Source organism: Macrosteles quadrilineatus, unplaced genomic scaffold (genome assembly GCF_028750875.1).
Source record: "Macrosteles quadrilineatus isolate MER2022 unplaced genomic scaffold, UCM_ALF_1.0 Scaffold_5__1_contigs__length_97177068, whole genome shotgun sequence".
Classification (NCBI taxonomy): domain Eukaryota; kingdom Metazoa; phylum Arthropoda; class Insecta; order Hemiptera; family Cicadellidae; genus Macrosteles; species Macrosteles quadrilineatus.
This window is the reverse complement of record NW_026542598.1, coordinates 45,786,618-45,810,506: the sequence shown is the minus strand read 5'-3', so window position 1 is coordinate 45,810,506 and position 23,889 is coordinate 45,786,618. Positions and strand designations below refer to the sequence as shown.

At 36.9% G+C, this 23,889-nt stretch overlaps 1 protein-coding gene across 1 annotated transcript in view; it reads right to left on the bottom strand.

Annotated features, from left to right (window-relative positions):
* Positions 1-366: 366 nt before the first annotated feature.
* Positions 367-23,889, bottom strand: part of LOC128995906 (uncharacterized) — an 87,754-nt gene continuing 64,231 nt past the window's right edge. Inside the window, exons 5-10 of the mRNA XM_054420953.1 lie at positions 11,365-11,708; positions 10,285-10,490; positions 4,756-4,899; positions 3,946-4,121; positions 3,299-3,461; positions 367-2,842 (exon numbers count right to left, since the gene is read on the bottom strand). Of these exons, the coding sequence (XP_054276928.1) occupies positions 1,557-2,842; positions 3,299-3,461; positions 3,946-4,121; positions 4,756-4,899; positions 10,285-10,490; positions 11,365-11,543 (2,154 nt within the window). The 5' untranslated portion in view covers positions 11,544-11,708 and the 3' untranslated portion in view covers positions 367-1,556. The remainder of the gene's footprint in view (positions 2,843-3,298; positions 3,462-3,945; positions 4,122-4,755; positions 4,900-10,284; positions 10,491-11,364; positions 11,709-23,889) is intronic.

Genomic DNA, 23,889 nt, shown 5'->3' with positions numbered 1-23,889 from the left:
GCGACTGTTAATCACAAATGGAAAACCCGGGAAATTTGTAAATTTGTTTCTAGCAGTTCTGTGGCCACCCTGTTAAATAAATCTGTTACTAGGATCCAATAACACTCGTAGTCTTATTGCAAAAGAACAACAACTTTGTTCAATCATGTTTATGAAATGCACAACTGTTTTAAACTACATTGATTTGCATAAGTACATCAGCACTAGCTGGGAGTGATAAAAACCATTGTATTTAGAGTAATTTGTCATCTTATCAGGTGACAGAGCTCATGCATTAAACAGCCCAGGGTGAAACAGAGGCAACTCCAATACTAAATGAGTGCAGGAGTTGAATAAATTACATGTATGTTTAAAATATTTTTTTTTTATTTGTACAAATGAATATACAACATGACTATTTGGTAACAAATAGAAAATATCATAGTGGTAATGTAAAATCAGTATTACTGATAGAGATATGTATTCACTTTTATTACCTTTTGTTAGATTCAACAATAAAAATGTTGCTTTTTTCAACATTTATAGTAAAAAGGAATAGGAATGTTCTGACCCTTGGAAACTGGTTCAAACCTTAAAGTCGGAAATAGTCTATTGTCAGAATTAATCACAATTTAATCATTTTCTAGTTTGTCTAGTTTGGGATGCAAAGGAAATCCAAAATAAGATACCGTTGGTCAACACGTGTTAAAATTTGAGAGATGATAGCAACTCAAATACAATATGTAACTTTGAAATACTTGATGGGATATGAATTTTAAAATCAAACAAAATCAACACCAAATTCGTAATAGATTCCATTTGATTTTAGATTTTGGATCAAAATTATAGATGACAAACTGGCCTAGATTTAAGAGTACAGTGACCAACTAAGGTAGTAGGCCTACACAAAGTATATACAGGTTTTTGCAAATATGTACATATCAATATTTGAGCACATTTTACTTGTCATTTTCCAAACTCAGCTCAATTCTCATGCCTTATTTCAATTCATCGTATAAACACTTTCTTATATTGCATTTACTCATGTTTTTTTTATTTTAAATCTATATTTATCTATTGATTTTGAATGTATAAAACATGTATTTACACAACTAACCTATTTACAAGAATTGTGTGATAACTCCAAAGAAAAAAAGTAATTTTTTTTATACACACTCTAGAAAAGTTTCTGTTTTTAGTTTTAACATTAAATACAATATAAATTTTATAAAATATCGCTAATCATGAAAAGCTGCTTTAACTAAAGAATGTTCAATTTTTCTGCTTTTGAATCATGGTAGGCGTATTTCTTATAATTTTAATTCAAGATCACAAATTTGTAAGTAAATTTCTGTAAATCATAATGCAATTTAAACTTGATGTATTATCAAATTTGTGAATTCGCAGTATTAAAGCTTCTACAGCAGATCTATAAGAAATAATTTGAGATAAATGGAATTAATTTATCAATTATCTTTTTCTAGAATAATTTGGTCAAACAACCTTCACATTTTGAACTATCAACACAAAACTGTTTAAGTTTACATATTGCTTGAATTTATAACCACAACTGATCATCAGACGGATGATTCCTCTGCGTTTGAAGACGAAGTCGTCGTGCCAGAGAATGTTCCGTCACTTCCACCTGTCTGGTAGTCATATCTATGGTTCAATCTGCGCTGGTAGTTGAAAGAGAAGTAGCGTCTGTCGTGGGTCGGGTAGGAGTCACCGATCTCAGCGTAAACATTGTCATCAGCGGTGGAAACCTGATCCACAACCACCGAGTAAGGAATGTCCGAGCCTGCCGAGTAATCCGGACCGATTTGAACTCGCGTTTTGTAGAATGGTTTCACCCTCACCTCAGGAGCATTCACAGGTTTTCGAACGACTCTGTATTTAGAGTTTCTGTCCGCATAGTTGCTCTCGTCAAAACCGGGTACTCTTACACCGTGAACTACAATTTTAGTTTTGAACTCCTCACTCAACCGTTCGTCTATACTGCCTATTGAAGGCGTAGGTGTTACTCTTGTGCCTATTGAAGGCGTAGGTGTTCCTCTGGTGCCTATCGAAGGTGTAGGTGTTACTCTGGTGCCTATCGAAGGTGTAGGTGTTACTCTGGTGCCTATTGAAGGCGTAGGTGTTCCTCTGGTGCCTATTGAAGGCGTAGGTGTTACTCTGGTGCTTATCGAAGGTGTAGGTGTTACTCGGGTGTCTCTCTTCGGAGGAGTTCTCTCTACCAGTTTCCTGGTAGAACTGTTCTCCGGGGAAGTGTTGTTGATTGGAGTGGCCCAGACCATCTGATGCTCTGCGACCACCTGAGATCTTAGTGACTGTGGTTCTTCTACTTCCTCCGCTACATTTGAGTACAAGTGTTGGTTGTCGTGCACTTCCACCTCACCTCTCAGAGTCGGCTGTGGTCTAGACGACGTCTGATCAGGTCTTCTCGGTAACGGCCGATTAATCGGCCGTAGATCTTCAGGCATAGAAGCAGAAAACCGAAACGAAGCAGACTTAACTGTTTTCTTATCACCAAGAGATATTTTCCTTGATTTTGTTGTCGGTTTTTCCTTCTCCTCCTGTTTCTCTAAGTGCTCCTTCGGGTAAATATGATGAATCACTTTCAGCTGCCTACACCATTTGTCACTGTTTTCTCTGCAGTACCTCAAAGCGTTTTGTACCAATGGCGATTGGAAGACCCGCCTCTCGTCTGAGTCCCGACGACCCAAGCGAAGAACGTAGAATCTTGAGTTGACGTCAATCTCCAACAACCTGTATTGGCTGCTGCTTGTCTCATCGTCCCGCGAAGGTAGAATGCAAGTCAATATCACATCCTCCTTCTTGTAGGTTTCCAAAAGCATTGAACCTACAGAAATGTCAGACATTAGTTTTATGTGATTATGGCATGGATTTAAATTAATTTATAAATTCATAGGGAGCAATCAGTGTCTCTATAGATCTCAGTCGGTAATACATTATTACATTGATAATTTTTTACAGTAAAAAAATGCTTCAATGAAAAACAAAAAAAATACATTTGCATTTGCAATTTGAATCACCAAATTGATCTTGCTTAACAAATATTGCTTGAAGACTCTTGTCTATTTAGAATACTAACTGATCAAAATGTTTTTTGTGTATTTAGCATCACAAAAGAACCATTTTTCAGAATAAAATTTTGAGTCACAATGTCAGAAAATCAGGATGTGATTTGGAGATTGAGGGAGTGATATTTGATTTTTGCCTGGTAGCTTGTGACCTGCAGCCACTCAGTTAGAAAAACATCACTAATATTGAAATGCAGTTTACTCAGCTGTCTCACCTTGCGGTTTTTGCATGGAAATGATGCGCACTCTAACAGGCAGTGGGAAGGTCCGCAACAGTTTGTTCAGTTGGTAGACCTTGCTAACGGTATCATCGTTGGTCGTGTTGGCAGTGGCGATTGCGTAGAACTGTCCATGGGTTGTAACAGGAATGTACAGCACCTCCAGAAAAAAATAAAACTTAAGCAACTTTCTAGAAGATTATTGATAAATTATAATTTTCAGTTAGTGTTTAAATAGGATGGTGGGAAAATTTGGACATGATAAAAATCCCTATCACATTGATAATGATCAACACTTCTTAATCTATATAGATAGGACAATTTCATGTTCATGTTAGTTGTTGTTCACAACTATGCCAAGTTTTTTTTATACTCTACGTTCAGTAACCTTAGCTTCTTTTCTATTCTTATTCACCAAGTAAAATGTTGACAAAATATTTAATGAACTAAAGTTTCACATGAATCTCCACCATCCTCCAAATACATCTCTGGCAAGTGGCAAACTAGTTTACTTTTTCTGAGACAGAGAAAATCTTAAAATTCCACGTAAGTGGTTAGCTCTTAGTGAAGTAGGGTTTCGACGTACTCCTTAGAGTTCTTGAACGTTTTCAAGGTCTTTTATACCATAAAACCACCATGATTACCTGGTCAGTACTTGTGAGACACTGAGCGTATCTGTTAGCCTCCGTTCGACCAATCAGAGGCCACGAGAGCCTCTTACTGCGAGTGGACTGGTTTGCCAAGTCTTGGTAGACAGCAAGCAGTTTTAATACTTGACCACTTCTGATGTTTGTCTTGGTGTACTGTTGCCTTGTTCCATCTGAAAAAGATTTGTTAATTCAGTTGATATCGAACCAATATGTCCAGATAGTGTTAGCCAGATGAACATTTGGGAAGGTGAACGTTTATCGGACCCGAACACTGTGACACTATCATGAGCCAGTGACTTACATAAGAATAACAGAAGGAAGCGTTGTACATTATATACATAGTTTGTGAGGATCCAGAAATGTTGAGTCCAAACTTAATATCTTTTATTAAGAAGATGAGCACTGCATTCAAGCTGTAACTATAGCATAGGAGCTTTTGGTGCGGTCCAGTAGCACAAAAATCTGTAAATTTTCTTGGATCAGTAACTGATCCCCTCCCTGTTTTGAACCACAAAAAGCTATAGACTTTTCTCAGGATTTAACTGATGACCTTTTGTAACCTAGTAAGTTTAATTTTTTTCGGTTCTTCATGGTCAAAAAGTATTGCAGTGGCGGCCTCAGGATTTTATTTTGGGGAGATGCCCCCTCTCATACAAAGTAAAATTAAAACCAAAAATGTTTTATATTAGGAGAGGGGGTGCACCTTGAAGGGAAATTTTGGGGTTGTCAATTCCCTCGGGGACAGCCAATGGAGTAATGCAAGATAAATCAACCTCTTACAGAATATACGGAATGTCTATTTACCTGCGCTGGTTCGGTTGTTGAGGGTGTACCCCACAATGTCACTCATGCAGAGGAAAGCTGTCACTTGTGCTGTGACCAGACGATGTACAGAGTTGTAGCATCTTGCCTTCACCTGCCCACGCTCGGTCACCACCGAGAACCATCCTGTGGCAAACAGATTACGCTTAGTCTCAAGTCTTAAATGTAGTCGCTATTTGTTCTAGCATTGCTGAAAAAGTTAAGGTAGAGGTTCACCACTCAGGGTCTCTAGTAAAACAAATGGTTTGCTGGATACAAAGTAGGAGGATTAAATTGTGAATGCAAACTTAGAATGTTTACTATCCAAAAAAAACTCTATGCAGATTTTTATTCTTAGTGCAAACCTAACTAATACACATGGCGACATGTTTTGCTTTCATTGTAAATTCAAGTGTTTTCAACTCAATCAAATTGAACCTAATTTGTTTTCAGAAAATAATTAAATCTCTGGGAGTATAATTTAGTTCTAGTAGAAGTTTTTTTTTCAAAACAAATTTTTAAAATAATTACCATTCAGCCTTTGATTTAATACGAAAAACCCATATAAACAGTGCATGAAGTTCATTTGTGCGTTGTTCAATTGTATTCTTTTCTGATTGGCCTTCTTGATGCCCACGTTTGATCATTTCGCATTTTGTTAACGCTCGTTTCTCATACTTATCTTACCCACTCTTGACAAACTAAAGTTCATGCTTTAAATTAATTGGAACTCTTCAACTATCATCAGATTACCCCTTCACTCATGGTTGTCACTCTCAGTAACTTTACCACTGACGTACTGATCTATGTAATTCAGTCATTCAGTAAGAATGGAATGGTAATGATGGTTACAAATCTATCATCACTAATGTTCTTAATTTATAACAGCTCTGTATACAAAGGAATGTATTTTCAGTACAGTATTTAATTCACATACAGTACTGAACTATAACAGTAGTTCAGTCATGCATCGTAGTTCAAAGTCAATGTTGTTGAACACCATAAACCAATTTTTAATGATTTTAAAATTCTTACTGTTGTTAACTTGTATATTTTTATTTATTCTTAATTATTTTAAAGAATTTGAATGTTTTTTAACTGCCGTAAAGATGTCCACCAGCACAATACCCGTTTCAGATATAATCTTGACATTCCCTATGTTAAACTGGAGAAATCCAAGAAAAGCTATGAAATAGTGCACATGAAATGTATTAATAAGATTCCTACATTTATGTTTTCACTCCCATATAATTCTTTTAAACAGAAAGTGTTCCAATGGCTAGCTGTTAACCATTTTTACGAACTCAAAGACTTTTTTGACCTTCCTTCATCAAAGTTATGTTTTTAGTTGTCATTGTCTTAACTGTGCCTTCACCCAATGCCTTGTTGTACAACCCGTCTAATTTTGTAATGTTTCCTAAATTTCAAATGTTTCTTTACTTCTCGATAGTGATAAACTCTGTGATATTAGTTTTAGACATTTTTTTTTCTTTGTAGACTTCAAAGTACACTCTGTAACACACTTCCCAATTTTACAACTGCTCTGCATGAAGAATGTTTGAATTTTCCAATACATTGTAATATGTCTACTGGAAATTAACATGTCTTATGTCCTTATAACATTGTTAACCATTGGCATTGGCACTTCCAGATAAGCTGTTAGGTCAAAACTGTGGATCCCATCCACGACCTCGCCTAGGCCTCTGCCTCTCTCTCGTTACAAGTTATTGACCATACTGATACCAGTACTGACCACTTAGAGTCAATTCACCTATCCGAGGACCACGCAAGCATGACGCCGCGCCATCATCGCATGTTTCATAATATTTAATTAGACGTTAGGCAGTTTCCCCGGTCCACTGGCCTCGACTACTTCACTAGATCACAATCGAAGGGGAATTATCCACTGCGTCGCCCACGGTTGTTGAAGCTATTGCTGGAATATTTTTATCGACGATTGGATACAAGTTAACTACGAGTTGAATATTTTATTTGACTTTGATTAGTACAGTCTCGACTGTGCACGGCCGTGGCAGTCGGACAAGCGGAAATGTGAACACAAACAAATCATTGTTAACGAGTTCATTCATCAAATTAACTAAAGGTATTAGGTTTCAAGCAAATTTTAGTCAAGGTTTTGTCCTTCATTTGAACCAATATTTTACCATTTTGAATCCATAGTCACGACCAACAATAAAGCCGACGAAGTAAAACACTAATTCTGGCTTCTGTAATTAATCAGGAGTCAATAATTTTGCATTATTGACCGTCAGATGTCAGGCTAAACAGTGGTTGTCGTAGCGCCGATCAGCAAAAAACATGCGTTCACGTTGAAGCATGACAATCATTCACCGTAAGCTTCATTACCGAGGAGAAGATTTTATATGATTCTTAAATATATATTTTCCGTGTGAATTGCTTTCCGGTGTTTTAAAACTTTTGTTTCAGAGGTTGAAAAAGTCACAGTTTAAGTCAATATATTTAAATTAAGTTTGACAAAATAATACAAATTAAAATTAAAAAGTATATAAGCAAATCACGCCCGCGGTTTCAAAAGCTTTAAAATGAGATATTTTGCAACTTTTTATCATAATAAACAATGCCGTAATATGCATCAACCATTAAATTGCCGGTATGGGCAGAAAATCCAAGACGGCCAGCGGGCCTGCCGACTCTTAAGATAATACGACACTCGTCTTCTCATCTACAGGTCTAGGTACTCGCTATAGATGCGTAGGGTAGGAAAAAGGTAGGCCTAAATAGTTTACAAAGGGCCATATTTCCTAGCTTACTGAAAACCCCAAATTCATAACGGTAGGTACGTGTTATATAAGATATGTTATGTATGAGGTTTAAACATTTGTGACGAAACGTGCTAAAACAATGTCAAAGAACAGTCAAGTGCATGTTCCAAAACTACAGCGCGTATTTTTCAAGTACAGTCAGGGGCGGTAAAAGGCACTACGCGTACAGTCATAACACACGGAAATAGAACACGGTTTCACGGTGCTTTATCGTCTTAAAGGAGGGTCGGATAGCAAGAAAAGTAGGGTAATCGCGACTAATTTTTCTAACATTACAGAAAGCCATCAAACGCAAAACATTCATACAACTACATATAGTTTAAAACGTGAAATGTGTAGCCTACTCTCTGTCTTTATCCCTCTGAACAATTACATAAGTCGCTGGCCAGACATGTGAGTGATGGTTGAGCCGTCAGCCCATCCCTAGCCTCACACCTAGCTATTAAACTCCACGCCTACGTTACCAGCTAAGCTCACTTCATTCATCATTCCTTTGCAAGCTCGTGTCTATATTGATCTGAGCTAGACAATTCTATAAGAGGATTATCCTATCAGAGATTCTTCAAGAGAATCACAATCATTATGTTCAACTCTAGTTGCTACTCGCTAGCGAGGGTTCTTCATATATTGGACTGAGCTAGAATTTTTTCGGATAGGATTATTCTTGGAGGTTAGATTCTCAAAGAGTATAATATTGCAAAACTCCAGTTGCTACTCGCTAGCTAGAGTCATCCTTTATACATTGATCTGATCTAGACTTTTCCAAAGAGGATTTTTCTCCGAGGTCAGATTCTTCAAGAGTATCACAATGTTCAACTCCAGTTGCTACTCTCTAGCGTGAGTCGTCCTTTATACATTGATCTGACCTATACTTTTCCCAAAGAGGATTATTCTCCGAGGTTAGATTCTTCAAGAGTATCACAATGTTCAACTCCAGTTGCTACTCGATAGCGAGAGTCATCCTTTATACATTGATCTGAGCTAGACTTTTCCCAAAGGGGCTTATTCTCAGAGACTAGATTCTTCAAGAGTATCACAATGTTCAACTCCAGTTGCTACTCGATAGTTAGAGTAATCCTTTATACATTGATCTGACCTAGACTTTTCCCAAAGAGGATTATTCTCCTCTTAAGAGGATTATATCCGAGGTTAGATTTGTTCAAGAGAAATGCAATTATGGTCAACTCCACTTGCAACTAGCTAGCGAGAGTAGTCGTGGGTGTCCTAGTCCAACGTGCGAGCTTCGTGGGACGCATAACGCCAGAGTCACTTCTCACTTGCCTCTGTTTACAACATCCTGTCTCAGCTACGGTCGTCACTCACACACGCTCAGCAAGGTCAGCGTGATAACACGTTACCGCTGACGGAAAACATGTGTAATTCAATCAATAATGGTAATGAAGGTTATTGAAAATCCATCAATACTTTTGACGTTGTTAATTATACCTCTGTGCGCGTAGGATGGTATAGCTGTAATGAATTCACATAATGCGAATATTTATTGCCGGTTTGGTATAATGTATGGAATGATAGGAGTAAGCCTAACTGTAATTAATGACTAGATTAAAAATATATATTTTCCTTAGGTACCTGAAAAAGAGTACGTATAGCCTACTACGTGCTCCGTGCTCCTGAGTTTAGTACAAAATACAGGATACAACTTAGTTCTTAATTAACAACCGCGTTAGGAATCGTGCGTTTAGTCATAGATAAACTAATTACTTTATCTGTAGTAAGCCTACGTTGAAACAAAGGAGTTACACCTCAAACCTCATTCCCATTCAACGACGATGACCGGATTATCTCAGCGAGTGGAGCTCAAGGCGTATCTGACCAAAATCTGGGCCCAAGGCAAGGATAACTCAATAAATTGTCAGCCTTGAGTTAAGATTATCAAAGCTAATGGTCTGTCTCTAAATGGTATCGCCGCGCCGCGGGATGTTGCTTTTGATTAAATGTCATTCATTGTTTGCGTTGACATTCACATCATGTGATTGTGATACGTGACATTCATGATTTGTCCAGTCTCGCGAAGATAGCAATAACATAGATAAATTGTTCAACGTAAGGCGCAACACACGTCCTACCCAAAATAATACTATACAAGTGAGAGATTTAAATTTGGGAACATTATTGGTCGAAGCTTAAAACGCAAATGACCTTTTGTTTCTCCCGATTTTTTGCCAGTGAGTTGGCTCGTAATTTCCTACGTAGTTTACTTTTTTTAAATCCTTACAAAAACACAAAAATCGACGTTGATCAAATGTTTTGTTTAGTTACTTGAAACAAGTTTCTAATTGTGACGACATGGATATTGATATAATTGATTCACATCAAGAACAAGCGCCTGCTCATTCAGCAGTTCACGTTAGATGAGGCTGTTAAGAACCACGTTTTTTTTTAGTGAAGGATGAATATAGAAATGGGTGAGAGGACCTTTGTAGCTTTGTTACTGACTACATGAGCTGTTTCAGTTGTCAGGATTCACATTTATATAACCCAATTAACAGCTGGGTCCAGTTTCGAACCATCGAATAGCTACTGACTTTAATCGGGATAGAACCAGTGACCATTTGATTGTTAGACAAGCACTACAACCACTGTCTACCTGAGACTCGTCGGGCGACCATTTGTCAGTCCCAGGTAGACCCCCATCAGGAATGTTCCATCACACAGACTACAGTGAGTATACAGTCGACGTTTTCCCCAAGCTACAAACACCTCTTACCCTGGTAGGTGTCAGGTATGACGACTAGAGAGACGAGGTCTGACCCGTGCTTGGTCTTCACCTCACTCCTCGCCTCCACCTTGCCACTGCGGTACTGCCTGAACATGAGGAGTTGGCCATGCAGCAGCGCCATGGGACCGGCCTCCTCGGAGTCCACTGACACCGGCTCCTGAGGAACGATGTTCACCACCCGCGGCAATGAGTACCTGGAACAAACAAGGACATTGTCAGTCACACCAGCACGTGTCTTGAAGCATCGAAGACCTAGTGTTTGTCGAAGTAGATGTTGGTTTGGATATTTCAAATTTTAACCAACCAAAGATGTTGAAGAACGTTTAATTTTAATATTTGTGTAGGTTTGTGGTCTATCATGTTAGAGTGCAACCAAATTTGTTAAGGGTGTTCATCATTAACTAACTGTAGTTTGTAACTTTTGCACTGCCCAACAGGTGATATGGTTCGTGAACATTTCTGAATACTCTACGTAATTGCACTGAAAAGCTTAAGAATATCATTTTCGAATTTCCAAAATTATTTGTACCGTACTCTGAGACTACGTCAATGTAGCACCTACTTCAGAACTCGTTGAAAGTAACAATTTACCACGATTACTACAATTTACTCATGATTTCACTAAGGCTCTTTTCGAGCTTATTGTTTATTCTTGACGTTTTTTCCAGTTTTTCCATGTTCCATCATGTTCAGCTTACTTTGAAGAGTAATCGTTGTGAGTCATACATGTTAAGTTTCTTACGCAAATTTTGAACATACTAACAATTCAATTCCGGTAACAAACTGTTACTTAAACAAAGTAGCAACTACCTTTAGCTCCCAAATATTAGTTATTTAAGGGTTTTAATTTATCCTCGTATATTCTCAATTTCTTTAAGATGTAAGATGTTCCGACGAAAGCTAATACAAAATTCAAAGTACAGTAGCACATTTTAGACCTAATCTTCTGCGAGTACCGAATCAATCGCTACTCTGTTAGGGCTTCAATTTGCCTTTGGATTCTCCATTCTTAAAGAGTTTCCAACATGTTCCGCTTATAACAAATTGTGAAGAGCTCTTCGATCATACCTGTCCAAGAACATCCTCGGAGTCAAGTTCTCGTCACGGCTGCAAGCTGACAGTTTGCTGCAGCTGCTGACGCTGCCCTTGTAGAAGGAATGCGCGGTGGAGCAGCGCTCAGCTGATTGGTACGACCGCACGGACACGGCCGTGTTCGCCATCTCAACACGCGTGTCTTCAACCTTCATGACACGTTCCGACACGTCGACACTCGCACCACCGCGCCACTTGGGCGTAAACTCCTCCTCCTGGAACGTCTTGATGGAGAACTCATGATTCACTAACACTTTGGCTTTTTTCACGACACTTGGCACTAAAATCTTCCGCAGTATTCAGCGGCAGCTCTGCTACATCTGAAACAAATAATGTAAATTAGAAATTAGGGAGTTATTGTTATGCTGTAGAGTTGACAAATCGTATGGTCGTTATAATCAAATAAATTTACAGCCATCTAAAGTCGTTAGTAAGACTGAGTATGCATCTTGTGGAAGGAAATTAAAACATTAAAATAAACCATTGTGTATCAGTCAACCTGAGTAATCTGGTTAACGAACTCGGCAGTATTTCAATAAACATTTATCAGCTTAAAGTACAAAATTTATAGTCTTTATGATTGAAACTGTCTCCTAACCGGAGGTCTATCTGAGACTCGCCCGGGCCTAAAACCATTGGCTTTCCACAGATAGACGGAGTCGCAGGAGACAGGTTTCACCATACAGACTATAACTTCATGAGATCACTTAAATGATTGTGAATCGATTATGGTTTAAACAGTGTTATTTTCGAACCAGTAAACAACTTATTTGTACCAGTTTCAAATGGTTTGCTCCATTCCAATACTGTTAGTGATCGATGATGGGCTTTTTAACTTAAACCAATCAATTGAAAACACTACGTAAACAGCGCTAATTGCCTCTATACAACCACAACTAATTGACTTAGACTAAAAGATAGCAGTGTTTTACATAGATCGATATCGATAGACTACAATTAGCGAGAGTCCATAAACATCTCTATACGGTGGCCTAATGTGACCGCTATACCGGTTATCGATTTTGGCATCGATATATCGATAATGGGCCGCACGCGCGCCCGCGGCTTGCGTCATTGCATAGCCAGTAAACAATACGGTAACCTTTCCCGGTTGCGTATTGTGCGGCAAGAAAGTTGCCGGACTTATGGCCTGGTCTGCACTTGCATATGCGTGTGTAATAGCTCGTGTTGGTACGCAAGCGCTACCGTTGAAAGTCGGATTGTTTGTCAATGTCAACACGTTGTCTGATCACTCACGTGTCCACTAACAAGGTATCGAACGTTGTCTGCTGTGTGAACGGTGTTGGTGCTGCACCGGGTTAATTATTTAGTGGAACGGAGATGTAATTGAATCGCCCATGATGCATTTTCCAGATACTTTCTGACACCTAGGTGTTTTGGCTTCATTTAAGAACAAAATTACCATTGAATCCCCAACATACAAAAAAATGTACAACAAATCAAACCAAATCATTTCAACAAATCATTTGTGTTTTGTAAATGTACATACAATCAATTTTGTTCCCCCATTTCAATTCAGTAAAATCATAGCCAATTTTGGATGTTTTTAATTTGGGGTACCAAAACTTAAAACTACCAAGAGCTATAGACTTTCCTTTCCACCATCCACGATTTCCATCAATTCCTCTCACACAGAAACAATACTGTACTAATCGAGAGAGAAAGTTGTGGTTCCAATGTGCACCTCCTCCATCGTACCCCAAACGAGCCCTGAGTCTATAAAAAGTAGTTCAGTTTTAAAAACCTGACATAGGATTTTCCCATTGATTAAAAATTCACTTAAACGCGTCTACAAGAACACTACCCAATTCACACCTACAACATTAATCAAGGCCCAAACACCTTCAAACAAGTGATGCCAAGAAGTTGCTTCAATCCCTCGACCTTCAGATCCCATAAGGCCAATGGCGAATCAATTGCGTAACGCATGCGTGATGATACACCAGGAAGAAAACAGATTTAATCATGATGACGTGAACAAACTATACGGCCTCCGGAGAATGATCTCTAGGAGGATTCGACTGTTCAAGGTTTATTGGAGGCACGAAGACGCTGGCTTACCTTCAGAGATGACCTAATCTTCTACATAGGCCTACACCTTGGATAACGTACCTTAACTGGGCAATGTAATTGTGTGCACCACCAGAATGTCAACTACTAGGCAGTAAACCTACATAGGTTGTTTGTTTTGCTGATGAACATGGCAAGTCACACTTTCTCACATTAGCTTGTCAACAACCCTTTATAATGGGCAAGCAGTGTGAGAACTACAGTAGAATCTCGGTAACAAGACTCTTGGGGATTATTAAATGAGGCTTGGTGAGGTTTGCAATAAGATGTGATTAGGGGTAAAATGAATCCAAGTGGATTTGAAAATGATACATGTTAACAAGGGTGACTTGTTATCGAGGCTCCACTGTACGATAGGTTTTTTAGCATATCACAAGAATTTCAATAACGTTTGAACCGTAATGTTCACATATATTGGGATTATGCAATTTTGTATAGAATTAAAAGGACCATGACAATAACATACTAAATTATAATCTTTTCTTGAAAATACTATTTTTTCGTAATGTTATGTGGTAATCACGTTAAACTCAAAATAAAGAACTCCTAAATATACCATGGATAGCAAAGCAATCTATTTCACTTTCCGCTGTCCTGCGACAAGAATATCAAGAGCAATGGCCCAAAATTGCACCCGCGAAAAAAGACATAAAATTCGCTAACCCGGCGTTTAGATCTCGTAGCACGATCTAGCGAATCTTCAATTACATACCTCGGCTTAAACATTATGAAACTGGAGATAATGACAGATTAGAGTGGAGGTACCTTGACCCTAGGACACCTTGCCTTGAAGCATCTCGTCTACCTTTGGTCTGTAGATTCTGTCGATCTTTGTTGATATCAGGGTTCAAGGTCGCACGATAATTGCTTTGTTCTTTTAGCACTGTGTGGCAACAATGTCGATAGTTAATTGTGACATGGACGATTATTTTGGGGGTTTGTATTTTTTATTGATGGTCTGGGAGTCTGACGAATATGTCGATCTTTGTTACTTTGTTGACATCAGGGTTCAAGTTCGTCCAACTAATTGCTTTGTTCTTTTAACATCGTGTGTCAAAAACGTCGATAGTTAATTGTGACATGGCAGATTATTTTGGGGCATATATTTTTGTCCATTTATTATGGAACACCTCTTTTATGTAAAAAGATTATAAAATAAAAGTTTTCAAATTTTAAAGTTAGTCGCCATATTGGGAAATGGCCGTCATTTGCAAAACAGTAGACTTATTTCTTAACGTGTTATGAACTTTCTATGAATACTTCTTCGTTCTTTGCATTTACTCTGGAAACTTAACTCCTTTAGGAGCACAGGATGCAGAATGTACTAAGCAAGCCATTTCTTTCCAATGTGTAACACGATGTAGCTCTGAAACGAGTAGCTTTAGAGGGAAAATGTTAAGAATAAAACGTTGTAAAATTGTATTTCCATTCTAAAGCAATCCTAAAACACAAGTTGTTCCTTGAGAAATTTGAAATTTTATGACATAAATTGTTGAAGTCCCCCATTTGATGTTGTTTCTAAATTTAACAGTTTCTGAGTTACCACAGTAGCACAGTTACTGTATACAATAAATAACCCATACTTCAGAAAATTATCAAATTAAATTAAAAACACGCTAGTTTAAATTGAGTGAAAATCGGTTATTTTGAACGTTTTTCCACCACATTGAGCATCGCATTAGGTAATACACATAAATTTTATGCTTGTACTTGCATGTATCGTGTATGTATTGTGTTGTATTTATACACTCGTACAATACATGCTCACATCTACCGTCTCAACATATGACCTAGGAACTAGACCTTGTAAGTTTTACATCCTTATAACCCTGTGCATAGGCACGCATCTCGCCTTTGTTTAATCGATTCAGTACTTTATTCAGATGGTTTATACGTTGTCAGTGATTTTCCTATGTGACACTTTCAAATATTAGTGTTAGTTACGTTTACCAACTGTACATGCAATGTGTAAGACCGTGACTTTCGTTATGTTTGCCAAACTTTTTACCCCAAAATCATGAACACATGTAAAAGAAGATCGACACTAATATTTACCATAAACTATTATAACAGTACACAAACAGCAAAGATGATAAATTCCACAGATTCTTAGCAAAAGATCGAAACACGACCATTTCCACAAACGCACACTCGCACACACGCTCACGAAGCGTCTAATCTATCTATCTATATATTAATAGGCAAGCATGTTTCTTTAAAACCTTTTTTCTCAGCTCGTGTGAATCGTAGGGAAAATCTACGCATACCGTTGGAAAGCTATTTTCCTGTAGGTGTGCAGAATCCCTTTATAAATTTAAATAGGCTCAAAGATAAGCACAAAAAATGAGTTTAAAAATTTGAAAAAATTAACATGGATCTTATGCGTTGCTATGCTGGTTACGAAATAACAACGAAATATAAACAGAAAATCAAAACAAATGGAGGAAACTCCAATCACATGTTTTATTTACAGTGTGGGGTGAAAATAGATAAGTGAGTACATTACATATTTTTGGTCGAGTTTCGACCACTGGACGACCTCTCGTTTACATAATAGCCCGATACAAACACGCCCACACAGCTGATTCTATCTTTGTCCTTCGTGTTTATTTTCGGGAATTACCATTTTTCACTGCTAAACACACGTCTTTTCAGTGTTTACACGGCCGTATCTCAGCGTAACGACGTAGCCCACCTTATATAGCGTAGCCCAGACTACATTCGTCTGCAAGTTCTCGTATTGTTTCTACACGACGTATTTTTACGCTCTGCCATCTCGGGAGGGGGTGACCCGATAAGAAAAATTCATGTTCAGTTGTAGTGAATGGTTGTGAATTTGCATTGTTTATTGAGTATGGAGTGACTTTATTGTGAAGGCATCTAGGATTGAGGGGTTATCGAATGCCTAATAAAGAGTCGAGTCCAGCCGGCCGGCTCTATAACCACTTAAAAAATGTAGGTTAAAATTTATGTTCATAATATGTTTTTGCATGGATGTGTGTGGTTGAATGGGGTTATAAAAAACGAAATGTATTTAATGTATTATTTAAATGTATTAAATCTATCCACACGATTCCTTCTAGTCAATATACTAGAAGGAATCGTGTGGATTTTATGCAACCTTTTAGAAGAGAATTTTAGTTTTATTCATATTATGTTTATTCATTTCGGCGCGTATCTACGCAAATTTACCGACCCAACTATTCTTTTTTTATCGTGTGAACAAGCCGGAGCGTGAATATCAGATGTAAAAGCGAGGCAAAGGTGATGGAAATCTCCGCGAAGCGAGAAAAACGCAGCAGGAAAGAAACAGTTTGTGTTGTTTACGGTTTGTCAACCCGACGATTTTCTCTTACCTAACCTTCCTTCGTAGCTGAGAGCACGCTTGTTCTGGGTAATGTCTAATTACGTCACAAACGGTACAGTAAAAAGTAACTGTTACAATTGACTTCGGATACTGGAGTAGACATTCCACGTATGGACAGGATGTAGTGGGTTTACTCAAATATACCATAGATTGATGATATATCTCAGAGTTATATATTTTTTTCATTTGTCATGCTATGATAGGTATGGGGTGCAAACGTGTATATAATCGTTGCGCAGACGCTTCTTTGTGAGTAACTGCAACGGCTGTTTCAGTAGGACGGGACCGCAACGTTGCCAGTTTTGTCTCACCGCAGACTAGTAGATGCTATGTGCATGGAATACGATAAGTAACCCTTTCAATTTGGCAAAAAATTGTGAAAATAAATAAAAACTGTAGCACAACGGGGCACAGGCGTTGGTTCGGTTGTATGTCAATTTTTTTACCGAACTGGAAGGAACTTATTTTAAACTGGCTATTATAACTTCTATATGGGAAAACAATGTTTACGCCAAGTTATGCGTTATATCAGGGTTTGTACTCGAGTCACAATATCCAGTTGTATGGCAAGCAAAGAATGTGAGGGGATTTTCTTAGTGGAACAATAAACAACGTGAACTTGACCAAGGGCAATAGACTAAGTGTGATCGAATCAGCAAACTTAGGATTTGAGGGTACGAAGGCATGCACCTTTTTGTATGCTTGCAACAAATGGAAGAGGCATTTACAGTAATTTTATTTAATTTTATTCAACCCTAATGATGCTTAGTTGTTTAAGTCGAGTAAAGATTTTATTCGAAATGAACAGTGGATTCTAGTACAGTAAAACGATCTACGAAAGGAACATTAGTAAAGCTGGAAGCTGCTTTACTTTAAATCACCTCTGTATTACCAGATCACTTTATAATCAGCATAGTAATAACGGACCAGATCTTGTTGTGGGTATCAGAATAAAAATGTAAGTTAAATGAGTGAAACACGTATGTAGAGGTAGGGATAGAGCATTTATCTATTACAGATTCCAGAGACACCCGCAACGACACCCGCACGCACCCGCACCCGCGGCAGCCCGGCCGAGGAGAGAGTAGAGTAGAAAGTAGGGTTGAGGTCAAGGATGTTGATGTCACTATCATATAACGTTGTGTAACTAGCGATCTGTATAACTATAGGATGAACAATAACTACAGTTACAACAATAACTACGGCGACAATGGTGGCCACAGTCTCACTTTTCTCCGGAGCTCGTTGAAAAATCTTGACAGTTTGAATAAAAAAATAAGTATGGTCATATTTCTCATTCTTTATGGAACAGCTGAAGCCAATTGTATTGTTAGTTCTGTCCGGTGCACTGTATAGGTCGTGTTTTGTTGTTTCTTATTTCAGTATTGACAACCTCTTTTAACCAAATAAAATGATATAATCATAAACAATAACTCGTCTCCCAGATTATTTGTTCACAGGTTTATTGCAGCATTAACTCACCGAACCCTAGTTGTTTAAACAAATAGTGAAGCACAAATTATAAAATTAACCCTAAAATAATATAAACAATATTTTATTGACACTAGCGGTCAGTGTCGCCGGACATGAACTAGACACGAAAAACGAGCTTCAAAATGTACAATGGGATTAGAAGTCAACTTGTGTTGGTTACTCTATGGTATGACATTAGTAACCAATGGAACGAAATTTGTGTAGTAATTGCTGTGAATCAGATGAAAAATCGTTTCTTACAATTACACGTTTGGAGACCATAAAATATTTAAATATTGGATATTTTGAAATTTCGATTTTTCCTGAACACATAACTATTTATAGCTCTTCGTAGCACTTGTTTATGTAATTTAAATACACCTTGTAACATCATGAGTAGTTTTTCCTCCATTAAACCCGTACGATCTACAGTATGTACGTTCTTAAAAATATAATTTCTTTATATTGATACTGTTCCATTTAGTAGTGCGGTATTAATTTATTACGATTTTTAACACACTTCTTCTTTTAAAAAGAGCAAAGTTTGGTCAATTGATTTAACCAAAGAACTTAGGTATGGGCATACATTAAAACGATATTCAGTAAATTTAAATTTGATTGAAAACACAAAATCAAGAATCAAACATTAGTTTTTAAATTGTATTTTTCTGGCACATGACTTATTGCTCATTATTGAGGCAACCACCAAAGGTTGCCATTGCCGGTGCTGCATTACGAACATTTAAGAAATAAACTATTTTTCCTTGAAGATGCAAGCTTTCTGAAGGTTGCTGCAAATTTGTTATTTTCAACAGGAAATTCCATTTGTGGTTACAATGATGAACCTAACCTATGAACACCATGACCTTTTGGAATAATGCTGGATGCAGGAGTTTGGTCTACACTATACAATTTACCCAGCTTATTTGTAAACATCTTTAATAGCTTAGGTATACTCTAATATCACCGTTACTTATTTAATGTTGCAAATTAGTATTGATTTAAATACTTTTAGTTTCGATAATGCAAAAGTGAGAAAAATTTTGTTATGTAGACAAAGCTAATGTATTTTTACAAATTTTCATTAACGGGTTGTCATGTTAAAGTATTTTATTTTCGGGGGAAAATTTGTTTTGATTTTCATTTCTAAGTTCTCCCTATATAGTTGAAACACAGCTAAACATCGTCCTTGTCCGTAGACTTTTCCTAAACCAAAACTGTAAAACTGTCTAATTGCTATCGCTATTCTAGAGGCCGAAATAAAAATAAGTAATCAAAATAAACATAAATAAAATGTTCATACTTTTAGACGCACAGCCTTAAACTGCATATTCATTTCTTTTTACTGTCACTGTTACACTATTGAAGTACAACTAAACAATACTGATCTATTAAAAATAATTAACTTTAACTAATATTGAGATTCCTCGTTGGGTTCATATACAGCACTATAATTAAAACTGGCTCTATAGAAGAAACTAGAAAATAAATAAACACCAGAGATGATGGCGCTTTTTCATAGATATTTTATTAATTTTTAAAACCAAAATAGAGTTAGGAATTAGAATTTTCTTCTTCGACGATACCTATTGTTTAATTTGACTTAACAATTATTTTGGTACCTTTAAATACATCCTTGGTTTGGTAAACAAAAATCATACGAATCTTTATTTGTCCACAAAATTTTGCAAGAATTCTTACTTTAATTTTGTATCCTTTAAGTGTTTTCACACTAAAAAGAGATTGGCGAAAGGACGTTTAAAAGCATAGATGGTCCACTTCGGGAATTTCATATGTTTTAATGGTGCCTTCGGTGAAATTTTCGCCTGTTATCGCAGCGGTGTTCACGAGTTGACCCGACTGTTATCAGATTGTAGCTCACACTTTAGTTATGTAACGAAGAGTTTTCTCCATCCTCGCCCAGCGGTGGCTGTGGCGGTCGTCCTACTGGACCACTACATATGCTGGTTTGGAGTGATGAGAAATATATGTATGTAAATACATATATTAGCATTTAGGTACATTTAATAGTTTTTACTAATCTCGCCGAGGATTAAACATAATTTTTATGGATCACCTTTAAATATTAGGCGACTTTAAGCACGGAGATGCTTAAGTGCGTTTATGTCTTATAACTTTTAAATGATGTTTAGGCTTACAACCTTTAAAATCATTACGAAAATAACTACTGATTTTCAAACAAATGTTCTCCATATAGTAACAATAAATGCACACTGTGGAAAATTTACTCTAAAATAAGAGAATTAGGTTTCGTCGACATGAATAAATTTAAGTTTTATCGGAATCACGCAAAAAAAACCAAAAGCCTTTGCAACAGGATGAAAAGTACGAAATTTTATAACTAACAGATAACATGCATAGGAAACGAAAAATATGTAAAAAATAATCCATAAATATGCAGGCGAATTAAACCGCGTTGTTTTCTTTAACGCAAAACTCGATAGAAATCATTGTAGCAGTGGATTAAATTTCGGTTAGCTTTTCATGAAATTCTAGCTCGCTATAGGTTCATATTTTAGTTTCTAGTTTGACACACATGACGTGTGAGTCACATTATCAGGTTTATAATTTACGTTTTAAAATTTTACTTCGTCTTAGAATGAATAAAAATGATTATATTCATTTATCTCGATAAAAGTATTGCACCGATTTCTCGACCATGCATATTATATTCGTAATAGATTTTCTGGTATAGGCAAAAAATTTTATATATTAAATAACTAATATTTTAGTTCATCTATGCTCAGGCTTTGATTACGTTCTATCCAAATATAAACTTCGATTTCATGTAATCGAAAAAAAATTCAATTCGAAATGTAGTCGTAGAAAATGTTAAGTAATGTTCTGCTTTCAGTCGTAAACTCCAACATCTTACTTGTGCATGCGGTTTTATAATTTGCATAGTCGCAACCGTGTACAGAGCTACTGCCCACTGCCCAGGGTGCCTGGGTGTGAAAGGGTTACACTCACATCGCATAGTTTCACATCCATATTCATACGTTCACCGGGGCTTTCACTGCTGCGAATGTGATATAAAAACAAACACGAAAGTTGAAAATGCAAAAGCGATTGTGAAACGGTTGGTACAAGTGAATGTAACCGAATAAATACTGCAGTTCAAGTTACTGACTCCCGTAATGAATATTGTTGAGATTTTGAATATTTTCTTGTATATTCACTATGTGTGACTGTAGATTGAATACTGGTAGATTCGTCACCATTATCGATAAACTGAATACAGTTTAAAGACACGTTTCATTTCGTTGAAAAAATATAATATTCTTTTAGTAACGTAACAGAGAACAGCTTATACAAAAAATTAACCCTAAAATAAGGTGGAACCCTGTTAGTTGATAAAAGTGCACTTAAACTTAAACGGTTATGAAACCGGCTTCATAATAGGATGAAAAGTATTCTAGCAGTATACAATGTAATGGAAGAATGTAAGTTTAAAACGAGTGTTATTTTGAATAAAAACATCATTCAGAAAAATATGTGTCAAATTACTTCAAAAGTTGATCTCATACGACTTACACGACTTAAAAAGCTAAAATAATTACTAATTCCATAGCACGAACAAACATACAGCTTTTCTGTGATAAGCCTGACTTGGTAAAAAATTAAACCAATTGAAAATCTTGTGGATTTTAATCGGAAATGTGATATTATAACATTTGAGATTCAACGCCTTTTTCAGTTGACCATGATACATTCACTATTCAATCCAAGACTTCATTAAATACGGCCATTGAAGTCTCCCGCACTATCGATCGAAACTCCGTGGTGTAAAGCACCGTTTTACACCAAAGTATAGATTTATAGTGTGAGAGACTTAAATGGTTGTATTTAATGAAGTCTTCGTTTATCCAACCAACAATCGATATATTGAGCCTAATTGCGAGGGGAGTAATGAAATACAAAACACACTTGGGATAAGTGAACTGCTCTAACGGGGTACAGTTCGGTTAGACGAGCTATGGTTAGTTATAGTAGTTATAGTTACTAGTTAGCTACAATTTAACGACTTAGCGGGCTCAGATTTACAGTGTTCACAGAACAATTAGGAAGTACAGGTGACATTAGAGTTTCTAGATGTGTTTAGGAAATCTTCCGAGTTCCTAGCAGTTTTTGTAGATAATTACAGTTTATTTCCGTCGTCATCATTGCTTTTTATAGTTAGTTTGCCATGTCACATTATAGTGTTCGCACGACTTTTCACCACTAAAATATAGTGATTTTTTACAGTGGAAAGTTTTATATTTGTGTTGTATAAACTGATTATTGTTTTATTGTCAGTTGTGGTGTGTTTGTAGCAGAACTGCTTTAACTGCAACTTCAGAAATAATATATCTTCAAATTTCTTTGTTCAAGTAGATTTTGACCCTTTGTTTTTGAGGTTATAGATAATTGTGCATCTTGGTAAATTTGTTTCCGAGAACAAAAGTGAAGTATGAGAGAAAAAATCACGCGTTTTTAGGTTTCTTTGATATAATTCCTCGATTAAGGACGACGTTTTGTATATGAAGTTCCTACTAAATTTCTCTTAAATTACAGCAGAATTTCTTTTCTGCCTTTAATGGTCGTTGAGATAAGCTAATGTTTGATAGTTAATCTTAATGTTTTCTTGGAATTTATCTTTCCTTGTGCGGAAGTATTAGGAAGCGTCTTTAGTAACAGCCCTGCTAAAAAACCAAAGACTGTTCATTATAGAACCGGTAGCGGTAGACATTCACATGTTCAAACGGATTGCAATAGTAGGTATTCCGTTGTAAAAAAAATACGAAATCATTTCAAGCATTTTTACTTTTGTGGCAAGTAAAACATTAAACTTACAGTCTTCTAACCTATTTGTTCCTCTTGAACACCATAAACTGTACAAAAATGTAGGTCTAAGCTGGATTCCATCACGGGACGACATTAATCCAAGGAATTCTACTGTTAGTGTCGAGTGATTCCTGAACATTTCCAAAACAGCTGACTGGTTATTGCCACAGCTGATCTAGACAATGGCCAAAGACAACCGAAGGTAAGCCGAAGACAGGCTGCATGTCAAGGAGATGCCACTGCCGTATAAAGCCTCGGGACTTTACATGTCTTTGACGCGACCACCTTGCGTTGTTTCGAAAGTTTCGTAATGTTTCAGTGTCATGATTAGCCACTGTCATAGACAACCAAAGAAGGGGACTTAGCCCAAGCCTTTACGAATTAAATAGTTGGTGAGCGCATTAATATAGCAAATCTGCTCATTTCTAAGTCTCGACCAATGGTTTAAGAATAACATATGAGAGAAAATGTTTGACTTAAGCCTACCTAAAAAAACAACAAAGACAGATAAGGCTCTACGTAAAACGCAATTGCCTAACACAGGATAGTCCTGGCTAACCATTTCAAAATCACCATTTATGTTCAACTTGTCTTAAATGATTGCTAAAATTGCACAGAAAACTTCTTTATTGTATATTGTAATAAATTATTTTTCAGCCATCCCTACAAATCTGACTAAAGAAAGTTACTGAAGCTAAAGTACAACTTTGACCAAAACTTAGTAG